At 66.1% G+C, this 19,760-nt stretch overlaps 10 protein-coding genes across 10 annotated transcripts; 5 read left to right on the forward strand and 5 right to left on the reverse strand.

The window, feature by feature from the left end:
- Position 1: 1 nt before the first annotated feature.
- Positions 2-1,387, reverse strand: AGT/SPT (serine-pyruvate aminotransferase and/or alanine glyoxylate transaminase; the record flags this gene model as incomplete). The annotated part of the gene is made up of 2 exons (XM_003064475.1): positions 2-1,057; positions 1,253-1,387. The coding sequence occupies 2 exons, from the start codon at positions 1,385-1,387 to the stop codon at positions 2-4; spliced, it is 1,191 nt and encodes a 396-aa protein (XP_003064521.1).
- Positions 1,388-1,903: 516 nt separating this feature from the next.
- GCSH (glycine cleavage system h-protein) lies at positions 1,904-2,714 on the forward strand. The gene is made up of 2 exons (XM_003064314.1): positions 1,904-2,276; positions 2,453-2,714. The coding sequence occupies exons 1-2, from the start codon at positions 1,923-1,925 to the stop codon at positions 2,561-2,563; spliced, it is 465 nt and encodes a 154-aa protein (XP_003064360.1). The 5' UTR covers positions 1,904-1,922; the 3' UTR covers positions 2,564-2,714.
- An 81-nt stretch (positions 2,715-2,795) lies between these two features.
- MICPUCDRAFT_43440 (uncharacterized protein) lies at positions 2,796-6,718 on the reverse strand (the record flags this gene model as incomplete). Its single annotated transcript, XM_003064476.1, has 4 exons — positions 2,796-3,044; positions 3,285-4,330; positions 4,872-6,216; positions 6,389-6,718. 4 exons carry the CDS (start codon positions 6,716-6,718, stop codon positions 2,796-2,798), a joined length of 2,970 nt encoding a protein of 989 aa, XP_003064522.1.
- A 506-nt stretch (positions 6,719-7,224) lies between these two features.
- MICPUCDRAFT_54288 (uncharacterized protein) lies at positions 7,225-9,751 on the forward strand (the record flags this gene model as incomplete). The annotated part of the gene is made up of 5 exons (XM_003064315.1): positions 7,225-7,795; positions 7,899-8,284; positions 8,521-8,898; positions 9,058-9,303; positions 9,572-9,751. The coding sequence occupies 5 exons, from the start codon at positions 7,225-7,227 to the stop codon at positions 9,749-9,751; spliced, it is 1,761 nt and encodes a 586-aa protein (XP_003064361.1).
- A 275-nt stretch (positions 9,752-10,026) lies between these two features.
- Positions 10,027-12,038, forward strand: MICPUCDRAFT_54289 (uncharacterized protein; the record flags this gene model as incomplete). The annotated part of the gene is made up of 5 exons (XM_003064316.1): positions 10,027-10,178; positions 10,321-10,527; positions 10,588-11,128; positions 11,306-11,492; positions 11,597-12,038. 5 exons carry the CDS (start codon positions 10,027-10,029, stop codon positions 11,968-11,970), a joined length of 1,461 nt encoding a protein of 486 aa, XP_003064362.1. The 3' UTR covers positions 11,971-12,038.
- Positions 12,039-12,192: 154 nt separating this feature from the next.
- Positions 12,193-14,102, reverse strand: MICPUCDRAFT_46037 (uncharacterized protein; the record flags this gene model as incomplete). The annotated part of the gene is made up of 4 exons (XM_003064477.1): positions 12,193-12,504; positions 12,733-13,089; positions 13,305-13,580; positions 13,911-14,102. The coding sequence occupies 4 exons, from the start codon at positions 14,100-14,102 to the stop codon at positions 12,193-12,195; spliced, it is 1,137 nt and encodes a 378-aa protein (XP_003064523.1).
- Positions 14,103-14,452: 350 nt separating this feature from the next.
- On the forward strand, positions 14,453-16,458 carry MICPUCDRAFT_54292 (uncharacterized protein; the record flags this gene model as incomplete). Its single annotated transcript, XM_003064317.1, has 2 exons — positions 14,453-14,785; positions 14,970-16,458. Exons 1-2 carry the CDS (start codon positions 14,478-14,480, stop codon positions 16,456-16,458), a joined length of 1,797 nt encoding a protein of 598 aa, XP_003064363.1. The 5' UTR covers positions 14,453-14,477.
- Positions 16,459-16,624: 166 nt separating this feature from the next.
- MICPUCDRAFT_54293 (uncharacterized protein) lies at positions 16,625-16,897 on the forward strand (the record flags this gene model as incomplete). Its single annotated transcript, XM_003064318.1, has 1 exon — positions 16,625-16,897. The coding sequence occupies one exon, from the start codon at positions 16,625-16,627 to the stop codon at positions 16,895-16,897; it is 273 nt and encodes a 90-aa protein (XP_003064364.1).
- A 160-nt stretch (positions 16,898-17,057) lies between these two features.
- Positions 17,058-17,540, reverse strand: MICPUCDRAFT_54294 (uncharacterized protein; the record flags this gene model as incomplete). The annotated part of the gene is made up of 1 exon (XM_003064478.1): positions 17,058-17,540. One exon carries the CDS (start codon positions 17,538-17,540, stop codon positions 17,058-17,060), a length of 483 nt encoding a protein of 160 aa, XP_003064524.1.
- A 646-nt stretch (positions 17,541-18,186) lies between these two features.
- MICPUCDRAFT_54295 (uncharacterized protein) lies at positions 18,187-19,588 on the reverse strand (the record flags this gene model as incomplete). The annotated part of the gene is made up of 2 exons (XM_003064479.1): positions 18,187-18,729; positions 19,088-19,588. The coding sequence occupies 2 exons, from the start codon at positions 19,586-19,588 to the stop codon at positions 18,187-18,189; spliced, it is 1,044 nt and encodes a 347-aa protein (XP_003064525.1).
- Between the last annotated feature and the right edge of the window lie 172 nt (positions 19,589-19,760).

Here is a 19,760-nt window from a genome sequence, read left to right on the forward strand (position 1 = left end):
CTCACGCCGCGGCCGCCTTCGCGCCGCCCGCGGAGCTCGCCAAGATCTTCTCCAGCGTCCCCTCCAGCGTCTTGATCGTGTTGTCCTTGTTGCAAATCTTATCCAACCCGAACAGACCGATCCGGAACGTAAAGTTCCCCGGCGGCTCGTTGATCATAAACGGCACCCCCGCGGCGATCTGGAACCCTTCCTTCTTGAACTTGTTGAACATGTCCGGCTCCGGGGTGTACCACACCGACACCCCGGGGGCTTCGTAACCGTCCGCGGAGACGGTCTTGAGACCCTTGGACTTCATCATGTCGCGGCACTCGTCGCCGAGGTCCCACGCCATCCTCTTCGTCTTCGCGAAGCCAATCTCCTTCGTCTCGAGCGCGGCGTCGCGGAACAACCCCAGCGCGTCCGTGGGCATCGTCGTGTAGTACGCGAACCCGCCGTTGGTGTACGAGTCCATGATCTCCAGCCACTTCCGCATGTTGATCACCATCGACGTCGACGTCGTGTTGCGCGTCGCGTGTTCACCGCGTTCGCTGAGCATCATGAGCGAGGAGCACGCGGGTCCCGTCCATCCCTTCTGCGGCGCCGAGAGAATCGCGTCGACGCCGGTCGCTTTCATGTCCACCCACACCGTCCCGGACGCGATGCAGTCGAGGACGAACAGCCCGCCGACGTCGTGCACCGCGCGAGACACCCTGGAGATGTACTCGTCCGGGAGGATGATCCCGGTGGAGGTCTCGACGTGCGGCGCGAAGACCACCGCGGGCTTCTCCCTCGCGATCGCCGCGCACACCTCCTCGATGTCGTGTGGCATGAACTGCGGGTTCGACGAGTTATCCGCGGGCTGCCCCTTCAGAACGATCGTCTCGGACGGGATCCCCGTCTGTTCGAAGATGTCCGTCCAGCGATAGGAGAAGTACCCGTTGCGGAGTACGAGCACTTTTTTGTTCGTCGCCCACTGTCTGGCGACCGCCTCCATGCCGTAGGAGCCGCTGCCGGGCATGACGATCGTCGCCGAGCAGTTGTACGCCTCCTTCATCGTCGCGTCGATGTCGTTCATGATCTGCGGAGGGTTCGAACGCGACGCGCGGCGATGGACGGACGGTCAGAGGGGGAACCATAGATGTAAGATCTGGAACGAACGCGCGCGCGTCTTATCAACAACGCGTCCCTTCGCGGCGCGACCGGGGACGCGCCCGCCCGCGACGCGTCTCGCGCGGCGCGAGGGAAGCGGACCGATCGAGGAGGGTCCGCGCACCTTGCAGAACGGCGCGGACATGTGGTTCATCGCGCGGTCCGTGTACACCACGGAATACTCCAGGAGCCCGCCCGCGTGGTCTAACGGCAGCGGGGATTTGTGAAATGGCTTGGACGGATCGTGCGGGCACTTCATCGCCATCGCGCGACTCGCCGTCCGCGTCGCCCACGCGCGCGACGCGCACGCGCGCGCGGCTCTCGATAACGCGTTCATCGCGTGCGCGCTTCGACTCGGAGCGGGAGGAAGAGAGGGCCTGGCCGGGTGTCTCGACGCGAGCGGGCGCGGGGGCGGTCTGCGCGTGAGCGGGGCGGACACCACGTCCGCGTCGCGCCAAAGAGAAACGGAAAGGTGTAGGTGCCTGCCTCGTCACCGCCGAAGGCACCCTGCGTGCCAGCTGGCACCGACCGCGCGTTCGTCGTTCAAACCGAGACGGCGTTTCAAAAGTTATCGCGCGCGCTTTCATCGGTCGGTTCGACGCGGGAACGCGATCAAACGTGAGCGGGTGAAAATCGTTTGATCGCGGAGCAGCGGCGATCGACCGTACACGACGCGCCAACAAAGCGGATCAGGCTCGTCACGACGCGCTCGGTGTTTTCCCTCCGCGTCCCCCTCGCCGCGGTCACCGATCCACTCCACGCCGCGCGTCGATCTCCCCCCCCCCCCCCCCACGATGGCTCTCCGTCAATTCTCGCGCCGCGTCGCCGCGCCGATGCTCAACCTCCGCGCCGCCGCGCCCGCGATGAACGCGCGAGCCATGAGCACCGTGATCGAGGGGCTCAAATACATGCAGTCGCACGAGTGGGCGAAAGTCGACGGCGACGTCGCGACGATCGGGATCACGGATCACGCGCAGGCGGAGCTCGGCGACGTCGTCTACGTCGAGCTTCCGGAGGTTGGGAGCACGGTGACGCACAAGGAGACGTTCGGCGTCGTCGAGTCCGTCAAGGCGGCGAGCGACGTGTACTCGCCGGTGACTGGGGAGGTGATCGCGATCAACGAAGACCTCGCGGACGCGCCCGGGAAGGCGCGTTCTATCTTCACACTGGTCCCCATACGACCCCGTTCGCGTGGTGAACGCCGATCCTTAAGGACTTTGCCCGACGTTTCTCTCCGCCCACTCCACGGTTTCAATCCCGACACACATCGACGCCTTTCAACTCCATCTGACGCCTTTCAACTCCACCCCGACAACGACCCTAGGTGAACGAGGGCGCGTTCGAAGACGGGTGGATGATGAAGGTGAAGATGTCGAACGCGGGGGAGCTCGATTCGCTCATGGACGCGGCGGCGTACGAGAAGAGCTGCGAGTGAGAAGAGAGGACGGAACGGACGCGCGGGAAGGCGCGGAGGAGGAGGAGGAGGGACGGGAGCGAGCGACGCGACGCGATCAGATCTTGAACTAACGGAATAGTTTTCTTCCTGTCGGCGGCGGGTGAAAAGAAAGAGAGGCTCTTCGCGTTCGATCATCACGTCGAACTACTCGACGACGACTATTCACACCGCGAACCGTCGCGGCCACCAACGCCGCCACGCGCCGTCAGTCTCAGTTCAGCCCGACGCACGCGCTCAGGATTTCCTCCTCGCGCAGGTGCGTCTGGAACGCGTTCACTTTCGCGCGCAACGCGTCGATCGCGGTCGCCTTTTTCTCCAACCCGCGCGACAGCTTCTCCACGTACGCGTCGATCGCGCTCCCGGGCTTGTCCACGTCCGACAGAAGCTTCATCTCCGCCTTGACGAGCTCCATCGTCTGCTCGATCGTCGCGCGGTGCGCCGCGATCACCTCCTCCTCTTCCTCGAGGATCAAGTTGATGAGATCGTCGTGCGCCTGAGGGTCGTTCCGTCCGTGCGAGCGAATGATGTCGGGGTTGAGTTGAAAGGCGTCAGATGAAGTTGAAAGGCGTCGCGGTGTGTCGGGATTGAAAGCGAGGGACCCTGGGAGGTGAGACACGCCGGCGAAAAAGTCCTTAAGGAACGGCGTTCACTACGCCGATGCGGTCGTATGGTGACTGGTGTGAGGAATACGCGCCTTGACCATCTTCGCCGCGTCTACGGGGGGGCCGGTGCCGTCCGCGGCGGCTCGCGCGGCGGCGGCGGCGGCGGCCGACGGCGACATCGCCGTCGCCGCGTGCGTCGCCGCGCGCGTCTTGGTCGTCGCCGCGGTCGCGAGGCGCGACTTGCCGCCGACCGCGCCGGGTCCGCCCCCGCCGGGGCCCGCGCGTTTCGGCGTCGGCGGTAAGCCGCCGGGGGGCGAAGCCGCCGCCGCCGCCGCCGCCGCCGCGCCGCGCTCCTTCTCTTCCCTCTCCGCAATCACCGCGGCGACTCTCTCCGCGGCCGCGCGTCTCGCGGCCGCGGCTTTCGTCGGCGACGCGCGCGACGGCGGCGCGGTGGACGGGCGCGGGATCCGCGACGACCCCGACCCCGACCCCGACGACGACGACGGCGGCGGCTTCCTCGGGCTCCCCTTCGCGGGGCTCCCGCCGCCGCCGGACGCGTTCGCCGCGCGTCGGTCCGCGCTCGTCAGTTTCAACGAGTTCAGGCTCCTCCGCACGGACGACGCGTCGCCACCGTTCGCCGTCGTCGGTCGCTTCGTCGCGACTGCGGGCGCGGTCGGATCGAACGCCGTCGTCCGCGGGTCCGCCGCGGTGGCGGCGTCGTCGGCGGAAGAAGCCCCGCCGGAGACGTCTCGCGACGATAACGCGGCCACCCCCCTCGCTCCCGCGGCGCCGCCGCCCGCGTTCGCGTACCCGTACCGTCCCCCCTCTCTCGCGGTGCTCGGCCGAACCCTCGACGGTTCCGGCCGCTCGAGGGGTATCGCGGGTTCCGACGCGTCGGCGCCGCCGCGACCGCTCGAAGACGACGACGACGTCCCCGCGTTGATTGGCGTGACGCCGTCCGCCGCGAGCGCGCGCCCCGCGCCGACGACCGACTTCTTCCCGCCGCCGCCGCCGCCGCCGCCGTTCCCGCCGCCGTCGCCGCGCAGCTCCTTCACGCGGTACGCGTACCGCAGCGTGTTCAGCGTGTGCTCGCACGAGCCCGTCGCGGGAGAGACGTTGGCGATCATCACCGTCCGAGCGTCGCCTGGGGTGGAGTTGAAAGGCGTCAGAAGCGGAGTTGAAAGGCGTCATAGGGTCGGGGATTGAAAGCAAGGGACCCTGGGCGGAGAGAGACGACGGCAAAAGTCCTCAAGGATCGGCGTTCACCACGCGAACGCGGTCGTACGGGGACCAGCGTAAGAACGCGCCTAAAAAAGAATCCCGCAAAACCTCCGTGAGCTTCGACCCGCGGAACGGCACGTGCGACGCGCCCATGTCCAGCGCTCGGATGCACTCCTTCAGCGCCAGCAGAGACTTGTTGATCTCCGCGCCCTCCAGGCGCGTCTGACGGTCGTTATCCGTCGTGTCCGCGCCGCGCTCGCTGCCGGCGAGGTCGATGAAGGAAAACTTCCCGTGCGCGATCTCGTGGGTGGCGCCCTTGTCGTTCGCCGCGGGGTGGATTTGAAAGGCGTCAGAAGCGGAGTTGAAAGGCGCCGAGGGCGGGTATTGAAAGCGAGGCGTGGGCGGAGAGAGACGAATGCAAAAGTCCTTAAGGATCGGCGTTCACCACGCGTGCGCGGTCGTACGGGGACCAGTGTGAGGAGAACGCACCTTCTCGTTCGCCGCCATCCGCGCGGCGACGGACGGCGGCATCTGAAGCGTCTCCGCCGCCTCCCTCGCGATCGACTCCGCGTCGTTCTTCGCGCCGCTGGCGTCGCCGCCGCTTCCGACGCCGCCGCCGCTTCCGCCGCATGATCCGCCGCGGCGCTTCAGCGCGAGCTGGAGGATCGCGTGCGAGCGCGACGACTCCGCGTTGGCGCCGGTGCTTCCCACGCACCTCGCCGCGGTTCCGTGCTCGATGAGCCGCTCGACGAGATCCACGTCCGCGATCTCAAACTCTTGTAAACCCACGACGCACATCTGCGACCGCGCGTCCTCGCGTATGACGAGCTTCCTTCGGCCGTTCAGGAGGTCGTACACCTTGCCGCCGTAGATCTCGAAGAAGGACACGTGCAACGCGAGCGACGCGTTCTCCGGCCTCGCGAGATACGCTAGAATTTCCCCCGCGGCTCGGATCGGCAGCGGCGACATCGTGTGCGTCTTTCCGCTCCCCGTCTGTCCGTACGCGAAGCACGTCACCTTGCACCTGTGAAATATGCTCCCCACGAGCGGCTTCACGCAGTCGCGGTAGATCTCGTCGTTGTTGGAGCTCTCCGGGTAGACCTCGTCGAACGCGAACTCGTGCCGCTCGGTGTACCGCGTGAGATCCACCTTTTGCCTAGGTTCCCAGACGACAACTTTTCCCGGTATACCGCGACCGCCCAGCCCGGTCGTCCCGGTCGTCCCGGTCGTCCCCGCGTCGCCCGATCGATTTCGATCCGCGCGATTCATCGTGACGATGTCCTCCTGACCGAGCTCGTGTTCCTTTCGGTTCATCGGACGCTTCCTCACGACGACGCGGATCTTCGATCTGTCGCCGTCGAAGGACGCCACGCGCGCGGGCGAAGACGCGGGCTCGATCTTCGTCGTCGTCGCGTCGAGAAACGCCCTCCGCTCCGCCGTTTCTTCTTCCGTCGTCGTCGCGTTATTGTTGTTGTTGTACTCGCGCGAGAGCTCGTGGAGCTTCTCGAGCGGCGACGCGGAGAGATCGCCGCCGGAATCGCCGCCGGGACTGGCGATGACGCGAGTGAGGAAATCTTCGCCCAAGCCGCCTCGGTCGCGAAGGTCGAGGAGCGATCCGCCCTCCGCGTCGAGCCCGCCCGCGACGCCGTGCGCCTCTCTCAGGAGGTCGTCGTCCACGTCCACGGGGGAGGACAGCAGAGGCGAGAGGTTCGGCTCCGCGCGGATGACGTCGTCGTACCGCCGCCGCGCCTCGGGGGTGAACACCGCCGCGGGGTCGACGCCGCCGTCGCGTGAAGATTTAGGGCCGTTCTATACAAGCGAACGTCGGGGTGGAGTTGAAAGGCGTTAGTTGGAGTTGAAAGGCACCGAGGGCGGGGATTGAAACCGAGGGATGAGCGGAGAGACACGACGGGCAAAGTCCTTAAGGATCGGCGTTCACCACGCCAACGCGGTCGTATGGGGACTAGTGTATAGAACGCACATTATTCATCGCGTTGGCACCCCTCGATCGCTCCCCCGCGGCGGCAGCGCTCCTCGCGCTTCGAAACGCGCCCTCGCTGTTCAGCGTCTTGATCAGACGGAATAACTTCTGCTTATCCGCCGTGTCCACGACGCCGTGGGACGCGAAGTCGGACATCATCAGCGCGCCGAACGATCGTTCGGTCGTTCGCGCGAACGCCTCGTGGTACGCGTGAAGCCCCGCGCGCGAGAGCCATCCGCGGACGCGGCCGCATCCGCCGTCCGGAGGATGGGGAGCGGCGCCGCGGTCGCCGCCGCTCGCGTTCTCCTTCCCGCCGTGCGAGAGCGTCATCGCGAGGTCGTCGTCGTCGTCGTCGTCGTCGTCTGGGAGGGAGCGGGGAGGGGGACGGGTCAAGATCGATCGGCGAGAGGGTGGGAAGATTCGAAAAAGTCGTCCGCGCCGAGGACGCGGGCGCGAGCGATCGCGACGCGTCGAGGGGGCGACGACGCGCGCGCGGGGAGGCGAGCGCGGCCGCGGACCTTCCGGACGCTCGATCGATCGGTGTCCTCCGAGCCGCGACGCTTCGACGACGCGCGGTGGTGTGATGAGAGTGGTCGCAGGAGCCGAGTCAACGCGCGCCGGAGCAAATATCTCTGGAGCTCGTCTCATCTATCATGCAGCCTGGGCCATTCCATACAAAAACAGTTCATCGGTCAGTTGAAAGGGGGAGCGATCAAATGTTGAAACCGGGCGATGGGTGAAAAACTTGCCGGTCGCGGTCGGGCGAACCTGAGCTCCCTCCGCCTGTCTCGTCATCACCATCCGCCTCGTCACTCTCGTCGCCGCGGCGGCCGGCCATGCCCGGTCGCGACGACGACGCGGACGGCGGCGGCGGCGGCGGCGACGACCGCGACCGCGGGCCTCCGCGACGGCGCGTCTTCGACCCCCTCGGCGGCGGCCGCGCGGGGCCCGGCGACGGACCGCGCGTGGTCCATCTCGCCGCGGACGACCCGCTCGTGGCGTCGACGCTGAGATCCATGATTCGGCGGGGCGGCGGGACGCTCGCGCCCGCGTCGTCGTCGTCGTCGCCGCGGCGGGGGGTGCTCTCGAGCGGGCTCGACTGGCTCGCGCGCGCGACGGACGACAGCGGCGGCGACCGCGGCGACGACGACGACGACGTCGCGGGCATCGGACGTGGAGGAGGAGGACGCGAACGGGGAGGCGACGGAGGAGGCGCGCGCGGCGACGTGGAGTCCGGGCTCGGCGAGCTCCAGCGCGCGTGGGAGCGCCTCCGCGCGGACGGCGGCGGCGCGGACGGCGAGCGCGCGACGCCGTCGAGCGGCGGCGGCGACGACGGCGTCGGGGAAGACGGAGGCGCGCCGACCGACGCGGCCGCGGACTTGACCAACTCGGCGGCGTTTCGCTCGGGTGCGTTCGTTGCAAACGTTTCGTTTTTCACGCATCGCCCGCTTTCAACATTTGATCGCTTCCCCTTTCAACTGACCGGTGAACACACACGGCGACCTCACAGCGACGCGTTGGCTCGAGCACACCGTCCCGGTCCTCCTCCTCCTCCTCCTCGCGCACTTCGCGTCGCACGCCAAGGCGATCTGCGTCTACGCGTTCTTCTTCGTCGTCCTGACGCGCTGCGACGCGTACCTACGCGCGCGCGTGGGGAAGACGAAGCGAGGGGACGACGGCGGCGGCGGCACAGCTGGCGGTACAGCTGGCGGCGGCGCGGACGCGTCTCCCGCGGGCGCGGCGGTGGCGCTGACCGTCGTGTTGCTCTCGCACTTGACGCTGCTGCGGACGATGTACCCGACGGACGCGTTCTGGGGGCGCGTGTTTTTGTTCACGCTGCCGAGCGGCGACGGCGCGGACGACCCCGCGGCGTGGGGCTTCGCGCGATGGGGCACGGTGCGCGGCGCATTCGTTCGTTCGTCGCGCCGTGCATTCATCTCTCCGCGCGACGATACCTCCTCCCGAGTTCTCATCAGTCACTCGAGAAGGATTCGATTCGCCGACGCGCTCTGCGCGCGCTTTACTCTCACCACCCACGCGTTCGTTCCATACCTCGTTCGTTTTGACACGTGTACATACGCTCAACCAATCACTGACTGACAAGTGTCTCGCCTCGACCGCTCGCGTCGCAGGACGCGGACGGCGCCGCGCCCGGATTCGTCGACGCGACGTGGCGGACGTGCGCGGTCGACTTGGTGTTGAAGTACGTCGCGATGGTGGTCAAGGCGGGGACGTACGCCGCGACGGCACACAGCGACGGCGGGAGGAGGAGGAGTGCGAGAGGGGTCCGGGGCGGGGGTCCCTCGCGCTGGCGCTGGCGTTGGATCCGCGAGTTTGGGAGGAAGGAGCGCGGCGCCGGCGCCGGCGGAGACGGAGACGTCGGCGGCGGAGACCCGCCGCCGCCGTCGTCGCCGTCGCCGTCGCCGTCGTCTCCGAAGCGCCAACGCCTCGCGAACGCGCGACGACGCGCCGTCTCTAGATCGCTCGCCGCGCGGCTGTCGTTCATCGAGGTGCGTTCTATACACTGGTTCCCATACGACCGCGTCGGCGTGGTGAACGCCGATCCTTAAGGACTTTGCCCGGCGTATCTCTCCGCCCAACCCTCGCGTTCAATCCCCGCCATCGACGCCTTTCAACTCCAACTGACGCCTTTCAACTCCACCCCATAGAACGCGTCGCTGACGTATCGCTGCGTCGCGCCGACGCCTGTTTGGTTCGCGTACTTCGCGTCGCGGTCGACGTTCGGCGGCGCGTTCGCGGGGTGCTACCTCTTGTTTAAAGCGCGCGCGACTTACGAGCGCGTCGTCGCGGCGATCGCGGCGTGGCGCGCGATGGCGCGCGCGCACGACGGCCACGGCGCGCGGGCTTCCCCCGCGGACGTCGCGGAGGCTGGCGACCGGTGCGCGATTTGCCAGGTGAGTGATGCGTACTGTATGACTACAGTAGTCCCCGCGCGACCGCGTTCGCGCGGTGAACGCCGTTCCTCGATGAGGACTTTCCCTTCCCTTTCAACGAACGCGAACGAACGACGCGCGCTCGACCGGATCGGTCTCCGACGCCCTCGCGCGACTGACCGGCGCCTCTCCCCGATCGCGCGAGTTGTCACACTGGTCCCCATACGAACGCGTTCGTGTCGTGAACTTCATTCCTTGAGGACTTTCTCTCCCGGCGTTTCCTCCGCAGGAGCGTTTCGACGACCCGGTCAAGCTGGCGTGCGAGCACGTCTTCTGCGACGGGTGCGTCGGGGAGTGGTTCGAGCGCGAGCGGACGTGCCCGCTGTGTCGCGCGAGCGTGGGGGGCGCGGGCGCGGGCGCGAGGCCGTACGGCGACGGCGGGACGGTCATGATCGGGAACGTGTTCTAGTTAGGAGGGCCATAGTTCACCGGTCAGTTGAAAGGAGACGCGATAAAGTGTTGAAACCGATGTATGGGTGAAAAACTGTTTGTATAGAACGCACCTCAAGGAAGTTCCGACACGTGTCGTCGCGTCTCCGCGCTCGACGAAGCACTTCCATGCCGCCCGCGCCGCTCCTCCCCACGGCCGCGTCCGCCGCGTGCGGCGCGTCGCTCCCGTCGTCGTCGTCGTCGTCGTCGTCGTCGCGGCGCGCGTCGTCGCGCCGCGGCGGCGTCCGCGTCGCGATGGCGTCGGCCGCGCCGTCCGACGCCCATGCCGCCCCGTCGAAGACGCCGCCGAAGGTTGTCATCCTCGGCGGCGGCGTCATCGGATGCTCCGTCGCGTACTTCCTCAGGCGCGTTCTATACACTGGTCCCCATACGACCGCGTCGGCGTGGTGCACTCCGATCCTTAAGGACTTTGCCCGGCGTTTCTCTCCGCCCACCCCTCGCTTTCAATCCCCGACCTCGGCGCCTTTCAACTCCAACTGACGCCTATGAACTCCACCCCGACGTTCGCTTGTATGGAATGGCCCTCAGCGCGCGCGGCGTCCCGTCCACGATCGTCGAGCGGTGCGAGATCGCCGCCGCCGCGAGCGGCAAGTCCGGCGGCTTCCTCGCGGGCGGCTGGGGCGACGGCGGCGTCACGCAGGCGCTCCATCGCGAGTCGTTCGCGCTCCACGAGCGACTCGCGGCAGATCTCGAGCTGAAGGCGCGTTCTCCTCACGCCGGTCCCCGTACGACCGCGTCGGCGTGGTGAACGCCGTTTCTTAAGGACTTTCTCTCCCGGCGTCTCTCTCCGCCCAGGGTCCCTCGCTTTCAATCCCCGCCATCGACGCCTTTGAACTCCACCCCTGACGCCTTTGAACTCCACCCCGATATCATCGCTTCGTATGCAACGGCCCTGAAGACGTACCGAAAGATCCCGACGCTGTCCGTCGCCGGCGGCGGCTCGCTGAGCGCGCAGAAGCCGCCGCTCGTGTCGTGGCTCGACGGCGAGATCGCGAGCTGTTTGATGATGGACGACGCGACCGCGCAGGTGACGCCGTTGGAGCTGACGACGCGGCTGCACGAAGAGGCGATGAAGCTGGAGGGGTCGCGGACGATCATCGGCGAAGTCGCCGGCGTGCGGCTCGCCGCTCGCGACGGAAGTAACGGTCGAAGCGCGTCCGTTACCGGCGTCGAGGTCGTCGACGCGGAGACCGGAGAGATGTCCGTGCTCGACGCGGACGTCTGCGTCGTCGCCATGGGCCCGTGGTCCACGCGCGCGTCGGAGTGGTTCGAGATCGACGTGCCCATGACGGGCATCAAGGCGCGTACCATCTCACACTGGTCCCCGTACGACCGCGTTCGCGTTGTGAACTTCATTCCTTGAGGACTTTATCTCTCGTCGTTCGTCACTCTGCGCCCACCACCCCTCGCTTTCAATCCCCGCCCGCGATGCCTTTCAACTCCGCTTCTGACGCCTTTCAACTCATCAACCCCGACGTCCGTCGCTTCTCATTGAATCGGAATCGTCCTCAAGAGCGTCTCTCTTCTCTACGACGCCTCCGAGGCTGTCGCGAACGAGCCCGCGGCGCTGTTCTGCGCGGAGGACGAGAACGACTGCCACCTCGAGGTGTACCCGCGGAGCACGGGGGAGGTGTACATATGCGGCGTCGGCGGGAGCGAGTACGTGGACGAGACTCGGCTGTTGCCTGGCGGTGACCTGGGTGCGTCGGCGCGGAGACCCTTTTCTAACATCCTTCCACGTCATCAAACCACTAACCAATCGCATTATCGCTTCCCGCCACGTCGCCCGCCGATCGTTTAACAGACCGCGCGGACGTCGTGACGCCGGACCCGTCGCGCGTCGCCGCCGGCGCGAAATCCTTCGCGGGCCTCAGCGCCAGCGTCGGCGCGGGCGGCCCGCGGAAGACGCAGTCGTGCATGCGGCCGTGCCCCCCGGACGCGCTGCCTATTCTGGGAGCCGTGCCGGGCGTGGACGGCGCGTACATGGCGTGCGGGCACAACTGCTGGGGCATCTTGTGGGCGCCGGTGACGGGTCGCATCGTGAGCGAGCTCGTCGTGGACGGAAAGAGTCGGACGAAGATCGACGCGTTCTCGCCCGGGCGGTTCACGCGCGAGAGGGGGGGCGGACGCGGGCGCGGGAAGAAGATTCGAGGCGACGACGTCGGCGAGCAGTGGTGACGAGCGCGTCGAGTCGACGTGTTTAAAAGCTTGGCAGTGCAAAAAGACTTTATTAATTAGCGAAGCGAATTTCGCTCCGAACCGCCGCTCGCTCGATCGATCGATCGCGAGGGCGTCGCGCGTATGTACACGGCGAGCGCGTTCGCACGCGCCGCCGCCGGCGAGCAAAAAATAGATAGATAGGACAGTTGGGCGACGGCCGGCCACTCGTCGACTTATCACTCACTTCGCCTTGAGGCCTTCCTGGCCGTCCGCGGCGCGCAACGCGCCGAGCTCCGTCGGCGCCATCGTCCCGCAGATGGTCGACTTGCTGAACGCCTCCTCCGCGTTCGCGCCACCCTTCACCTCCTCCTCGATCTTCTCGTTGATCCACTCGAACGTCACCTTCAGGCCTTCCGCGAGCGGCACGGACGGCGCGTACCCGAGCTTCTCCTTGATGAGGTCGTTGTTGGAGTTGCGGCCGCGGACGCCCTCGGGACCGGGGATGTGCTTGATGGGCATGTCCGGCTTACCCGCGAAGCCGAGCGCGAGCGCCTGAGGGTCGAGGGAGGGTCGGGGCGCGTGGAGTTGAAAGGCGTCAGACGGAGGAGGAGTTGAAAGGCGTCATAGGGTCGAGCATCGAAACCACCGAGGGTTGGTGGGCGGAGAGAGACGACGGGAAGTAAAGCCCTCAAGGATCGGCGTTCACCGCGCCGACGCGGTCGTACGGGGACAGGTGTGAGAAAAAAAAAAAAAACGCGCCTGCATCTCGTTCATGGACACCATCTCGTCCGAGCCCAAGTTGACGGGCTCGCAGAAGTCGGACTTCGTGAGGCGGACGATCCCCTCGACGCAGTCGTCGATGTACGTGAACGACCGCGTCTGGAGGCCGTCGCCCCACATCTCCACCTCCGTCGTCGCCGTCGCGGCTTTGCGGCAAAACGCCGCGGGCGCTTTCTCGCGGCCCCCCTTCCACGTCCCGAACGGGCCGTAGATGTTGTGGAACCTCGCGATCCTGGTCTGGATCCCAAAGTCGCTCTGGTAGTGCTTGTAGACCTCCTCGGACGCGAGCTTCTCGAGGCCGTACGCGTCCTGCGGCTGCGCCGGCCACGCGTCGGCCTCTTTCAGCCCCGCGGAGAGCTGAGCGTGCGTGCGAAGCGACGAACGTCGGGGTTGAGTCGCGAGGCGTCAGTCGACCGGTGGGAGTTGAAAGGCGCCCGTCGTGGGGTCGCGTAGGGATTGAAACCGGGGGGCGATGGGCGGAGAGAAACGGCCGACGGGAAGTAAAGTCCTCAAGGAATGAAGTTCACAACGCGAACGCGGTCGTATGGGAACCAGTGTGACATGGGACGAACACGCGCCTCGGTCGTGAGCTGCGCGCCCTCGGGATAGATGCACGCGGAGGAGGCGTAGAAGACGCGCGTGACGCCCTCGACGCGGCACGCTTCCATGACGTTGAAAGAGATCATGACGTTGTTGTAGAAGATGACGGAGTGGTTGCTCTGGATGAAGCCCATGCCGCCCATGTCTGCGGCGAGGTTGAAGCAGTGGTCGCAGCCTTTGAGGACTTTCTGGCAGTTTTCAAACAGACGCAGGTCCGCGAGTATAAACTCGTCGCAGAACATTTCCTCCTGTCGTGGCATCGCAGGTGAGCGGACGAGCGACGGGGCGGGCGGGCGGGCGCGAGCGGTCAGTCAACGCGGGTCGCGCGTCGTCTCGCAGACGTCGAGCGTTCGAACGCGCGCGGCGAGCGTCCGTCGTCGTCGTCGTCGTCGTCGATCGATCGATCGCGGAGACGACGGAAGAGGTGGGACACGTCGACGACGACGCGTTCGATTGCGGATAAACGGCATCGAAGCGGCGCTGCGGGGATGCGCGCGGGGGAGATCTCGCGAGGACGGACGACGCGAGGGGCGCTCTCGCGAGGACGTCTCGAGTCGACGCCGCCGCCGGTGACGCACCGGCATGTGCTCGTTCCTCTTCCAGTCGCATCCGACGATGTGGTGCCCCTCTTCCTTGAGCCTCTTGGCGAGGTGCGACGCGATGAAGCCGCCGGCGCCGGTGACGCAAATCTTCAGCTTCTTCTCCGGCCAGTACTTCTCCGTGCCGTACTTCCCTCGGAGCTGCAGGTTATCGTATCCAGCGGCCGCCATCGGTGGTGTTGTTGTTGTGTCGTGAGGGTGGTTTACGGAGGCGGTTTTGCGTGTCGGGAGCCGGCGAGGGTCTCCGCGCGAGGACGTGTGAATGCGTTCGAAAGTGCGCCGATTGCAAAAAGCGAAACGAGCGCAGTCCACACGGCGACGCGAAAGCGCACGCACGACCGCAGAAAAGCGTTCGACCTTTTTCGCGTGACCGTTCGTACGGCGCGCAGTCACGATCTGATGCCGGTAAAAAAAGAGCAGGTTATGGGCGATCGGCGCCGGCTGCGCTGCCAAAAAAACCAAAAAAAACATTTGCGGCGCCGCCCCTTCCTGCCGACACCGCGGACAAATTCTTCTGCACGCGTCGCGCGAAGAACGACTTCCGCGATGTCGGCGCAACCCGCGGACCTCGTCCCCGCCGTGGAGGCGTACCTCGCCGCGAACGGCCTGAACGACACCCTCAGCGCGCTGAAGTCGGAGGCGAAGAAGAAGAACCTCACGCCGAGCAAGACGGCGAGTCCCCCGATTCCGATCCAATCATCTCATCGCGCTCTTCGTCGTCCCCGAGACGCCGCCCACCGCCCGACCGTCCGCGCTGACGTCTCCTCCGTCCCCCGCGTCTTCTCGCGATCCGATCAGGCGAAGAACCTCGACGCGGACCTCGTCGAGATCGCGAACGTTTTCATCGAGGCCAGGTGCGATTCGACGACGCGCGCTTCCGCGTCGCCGTCGCGGTCGCCGCGCCGATCCGCGCCGATCCATCCCCGCCGCCGCCGCCGCGAGTCGTCGTCTCGGGGAAATCAAATCGGTCGCGTCGATCGATCGTTCGTTCGCTTCCGTCCGTCCGTCCGTCGCTGACCCGTCCCTCCTTCCCCGCAGAGGCACGAAGCGCAAGGCGGAGTCCTCGTCCTCGTCCTCGTCCTCGGACAGCGACAGCGACAGCGACGCGAAGCCCGCGGCGAAGAAGGCGAAGACCGCGGCGAAGTCGTCGTCGTCGTCGTCGTCGTCGTCCTCCTCCTCCTCCTCGAAATCAAAGTCAAAGTCCAAGTCGAAGTCGAAGAGCGAGAGCGAGAGCAAGTCGAAGAGCAAGTCCAGCAGCTCGTCGTCGTCGTCGTCGTCGTCCAGCTCGAAGTCTAAGAGCAAATCGAAGTCGAAGAGCGCGTCGAAGTCAAAGTCGAAGTCGTCGTCATCGTCGTCCTCGTCGTCGTCGTCCGATTCGGACTCGGACTCGGACGCCGCCGACGAAAAGAAACCCGCCGCCGCCGCCGCGGAGGAGGATGAAAAGAAGTCAAGCAGCAGCAGCAGCAGCAGCTCATCTTCCTCGTCTTCGGACAGCGACGGCGACGCGAAGCCGACGGCGATGGAGACGGACGAGAAGAAGGACGACTCGAGCAGCTCTAGCTCGTCGTCGTCTTCCTCGTCGAAATCCAAGTCGAAATCCAAGTCGAAGTCGAAGAGCAAGTCGAAGAGCAAGTCGAAGAGCAAGTCTTCGTCGTCGTCTTCGTCGTCTTCGTCGTCTTCGTCGTCATCCTCGGACAGCGACAGCGACAGCGACGAGAAGCGCGCGGCGGCGGCGGCGGCGACCGAGGCGGAGAAGGACGACTCTTCGTCTTCCTCCTCCAGTTCTTCTTCGTCCGAGTCCGAGTCGAAGTCCAAGTCCAAGTCCAAGTCCAAGTCGAAGTCGAAGTTGAAGAGCAAGTCTTCTTCTTCTTCTTCTTCTTCTTCTTCTTCTTCTTCTTCTTCTTCTTCTTCTTCTTCTTCGAGCTCGTCGTCTTCCGACTCGGACTCCGACAGCGACGAGAAGCCCGCGGCGAAGGCGGAGGAGAAGAAGGACGACTCGAGCTCGTCTTCCTCGTCCTCGTCCTCCTCTTCCTCCAAGTCCAAGTCCAAGTCGAAGTCCAAGTCCAAGTCGAAGTCGAAGTCGTCGAGCAGCTCTTCGTCCTCCGACTCGGACTCGGACTCGGACAGCGACGAGAAGCCCGCGGCGAAGGCGGAGGACGCGAAGGCGGCGTCCAGCAGCAGCAGCAGCAGCTCCTCTTCCAGCGATTCGAAGAGCGAGGAGAAAACGAAGGCGGCGGTTCCCAAGCCGGACTCGTCGTCGTCCGACAGCGACAGCGACAGCGACTCGAAGAGCGCGTCGAAGTCGAAGTCGAAGTCGAAGAGCGAATCGAAGAGCGGCGGCGGCGGCGGCGGCAGCAGCAGCAGCAGCAGCAGCAGCAGCAGCAGCAGCAGCAGTTCGTCGTCGGAGGAAGAAGAGAAGCCCGCGGCGAAGAAGGCGAAGCCCGCGGCGAAGGAGAAATCCGCGCCCGGCGCGGAGGAGAACAGGAGGGTGACGCGGAGCCAGGCGGCGAAACCGTTTCAACGGTGAGTTTTTCACCCTCGCCCCGGTTTCGCCCGGTTCGGTTCGGTTCCGGTCGGTTTGGGTTGGCGGTTGTAACAGTACCGTCACACAGCAGCGCACACGACGCACACGACGCGCGCGCGCGCTCCTCGCGATCGTCCTTCCGCCCCGCCCGGCCCGTCGCTGATCAGACATGATCCAATCCATCCTCGATCGATCGATATACAGCGTGAACGTCGAAGAGTGGATGGGAAAGAAAGGGAGCTGGGACAACACGTACGAGGGCACGTTCGGCGAGGACGGCGTCGGGTGGAAAGCGCAGGCGGTGCTCGGTCAGGTCAAGGGCGACCGGTTCAGGCACGAGAAGAACAAGCGGAAGCGCAGCACCTACCGAGGCGGGCTGATCGACGACCAGAAGGTGAACAGCATCAAGTTCGAGCACTCGGACGACGAATTGTTCGACTGACGAGGGGCGAAGCGAGGCGGAGGCGAGGCGGAGGCGAACGCGCAGGCGGTGGATCGCTCCGGAGGCGCGAGCGACGCCGTCGGGTAGGGAGGGGTACAGTTGTGATTCCGCCGTAGAGAGATAAATTAATCACGACGCGATCGCTTCATTTTCGTCTTCGTCACGATTCGTAGTCCGCCGACGCGGAGACAACCTCCGGCGCCGCCACCGCGCCGCCGCCGCTCGCGTCGAGCGCCTCTCGCAGCCGCGCGTTCTCGTCCCTCAGCGCGTCCACCTCGTCCTCGAACGCTCGAATCCGCGCGCGCGCCGCGTCGAGCTCGCGCTTCATCCCGTTCGACCCGATTGACGCGATGGACGCCCGTTGGGATCCCTCCTCCTCCTCCGTCTCCGGCGGCGATTCGAACGCGCGCGCGACGTTCGATGTCGTCGCGCACATGAGCTCGTCTAACGAGTCTTCGCTGTCGCTCTGATCGACCGTGAGCTGCACGCCGCTCGCGCGCGCGATGGCGTCGATCGGATCCAGCTCCTCGTCCGGAACTTTCGGCTTCGACCTCGACGTGGACGACCTCGACGACTTCGACACCGAGCTCGAACTCTTCTTCCTCTCCGCCAAGACCCGCGGCCAGTCCGATCGGTCGCTCATCGCCGAACCCCTCCCGCCGCCGCCCCCGCGCGCGGGACCCTCGTCGAAACTTCCGCTCCCGCTGCCGTCCGCGCTGCCGCTACCAAAGTCCAAGCTGATGAGGGTAATTTCCCATACGAAGCGACGTCGGGGTGGAGTTCAATGGCGTCAGAAGCGGAGTTGAAAGGCGTCGAGGGCGGGGATTGAACGCGAGTGGTGGGCGGAGAGATGCGCCGGGAAAAGTCCTTAAGGATCGGCGTGCACCACGCGAACGCGGTCGTATGGGAACCAGTGTGAGGTAGAACGCGCCTCTCGTCGAACGACTCCAACGCGTCGCCGAGCAGCACGCCTCCGGTGAACGTCCCGAGCGCGTTTCGCTCCGTCTTGGCTCGTTCGCGCTCGGCGCGTCTCTCCTCTCGCAGCGCTCTCCTCTCCGATCGCGCCATGTTCGCCTCCGCCTCCTTCTCCCGTCGTCTCGCCTCGCGCCGTTCCGTCTTCTTCGCCTCTTGCGTCGCGCCGACGAGGTTCGCGAGCTGAGGGTAATTGTTCATACGAGCGAACGTCGGGGTGGAGTTGAAAGGCGTCAGAAGCGGAGTTGAAAGGCGTCGAGGTGTGTCGGGATTGAAAGGAAGGGGTGGGCGGAGAGACACGACTGGAAGAAAAGTCCTTAAGGATCGGCGTGCACCGCGCCGACGCGGTCGTATGGGAACCAGTGTAAATATGAACGCGCCTGAAGCGGCACGACGACGAGCGCGGTGAGGATGCTTCCCACGGTGGCCACTCTCCCGGCGGCGGTCACCGCCTCGAACGGCTGCCCGATGCCCGTCAGCGTCAGAAAGCTCCAGTACAGCGCGTCGCCGACGTCGCTGATGTTGTCGTTGACCTCGTACTCCAGGTCGTAGAAGAGCTCTCCCGCGAGGAGAAACACGCACAGAAACTCCACCGCGACGTTCGTGACCTTATCCGTCATGCGGTCGGCGTCGCCGCTCAGCCCGCCGTTTTTCGCCTCGACGAGGCGCAGCAGACGCAGGAGTCGGAAGAGACGCAGCGGGCGCAGCGCCGCCGCCGCCGCGCCGCCGCCGCCTCCGATGAACAGCTCGAGCGACGGCAGCACCGCGGCGAAGTCCACGAGCGCGACGGGCGACCGCAGGTAGTTCAGATCGAACCCCTCGCTCCACGCGCGAAGGATAAACTCGAACAGAAACACCGCCTGCGCGTTCCGTGGGGTCAATGGTCGTCGTCGGTCAGTCAACGTCGAAAGGGCAAGCGATCGAACGTTCGTTGAAACCGGACGGCGGGCGATGAAGAACGAAAGCGAAACGTAGTAAACGCGCCTGCAGCGTGTTCTCCGCGCTCGCGACGAAATCCGGGTCGATAAAGAGAGCGGAGAGGAGCGGGAACGACGCCATCCACGCGGGGGCGAGGTCGGCGATCGGGATCTTGTCCACCGCGGTCCACGCCGAGCTGCTCTCGAACAGAGAGTCGAATCCCTGCGGCGAGGGAGCGACCACGCGTCCGCGTCGGGTCGGTCAGTGATGAATGAACAAATAAATGAAATCGTGAACGACGCGGAAAGGGAAGGAGCGGTCGCGCGCGAAGCCGTCCGTCGTCGCGCGGGCCGCGAGGTGGGTCTCGCTCACCGAGATGATCAGCGCGCCGATGGTCGTGCCGACGATCCACACCCCCGAGCGATCCACGACCGCGAGGCCGTCTTTGCACCTGCGCGACAGCGGCATGGCGTGCCACTCCACCGCGTCGAAGGCTCTCCTCTCGCGGTACGGCCCTCGGAGGCCGAGGTCGTCCGCGAACTCGTAGTCGTCGAGCGACCTCGCGCCAACGTCGTCGTCTCCGTCGTCGTACATCGCGCGCGGCGGCGCGGCGACGCGGCGGTCGCGGCGGACGCGGCGACGCGGCGCGAGCGGCGAGAACGCCGCCGACGACGTCCCCCCGCTCGTCGCCGTCGTCGTCGTCGTCTCGCGCGCGCGGACTCGCGCGCGCGGCGCGTCGCCTCGCGTCGCGCCGACGCCGCGCGGTCGCGGCGCGGCCGCGGCCGCCACGAGCGACGCCATCGTCCTCGCGACGACGACGACGCGAGCGACGACGCGAGTCGACGCGACGAAGCGGCGCGGCGGTCAATGAATGACGTCTCGGAAAGCGCCGACTGCAGAGAGTTTTGTGGCTGCGTATGTGTCACGTCAGCATGTCGTTTACGTTTCGTATGATCAAACAGTCAGAGCCGAG

This window comes from Micromonas pusilla, assembly GCF_000151265.4.
Source record: "Micromonas pusilla CCMP1545 genomic scaffold MICPUCscaffold_17, whole genome shotgun sequence".
Classification (NCBI taxonomy): domain Eukaryota; kingdom Viridiplantae; phylum Chlorophyta; class Mamiellophyceae; order Mamiellales; family Mamiellaceae; genus Micromonas; species Micromonas pusilla.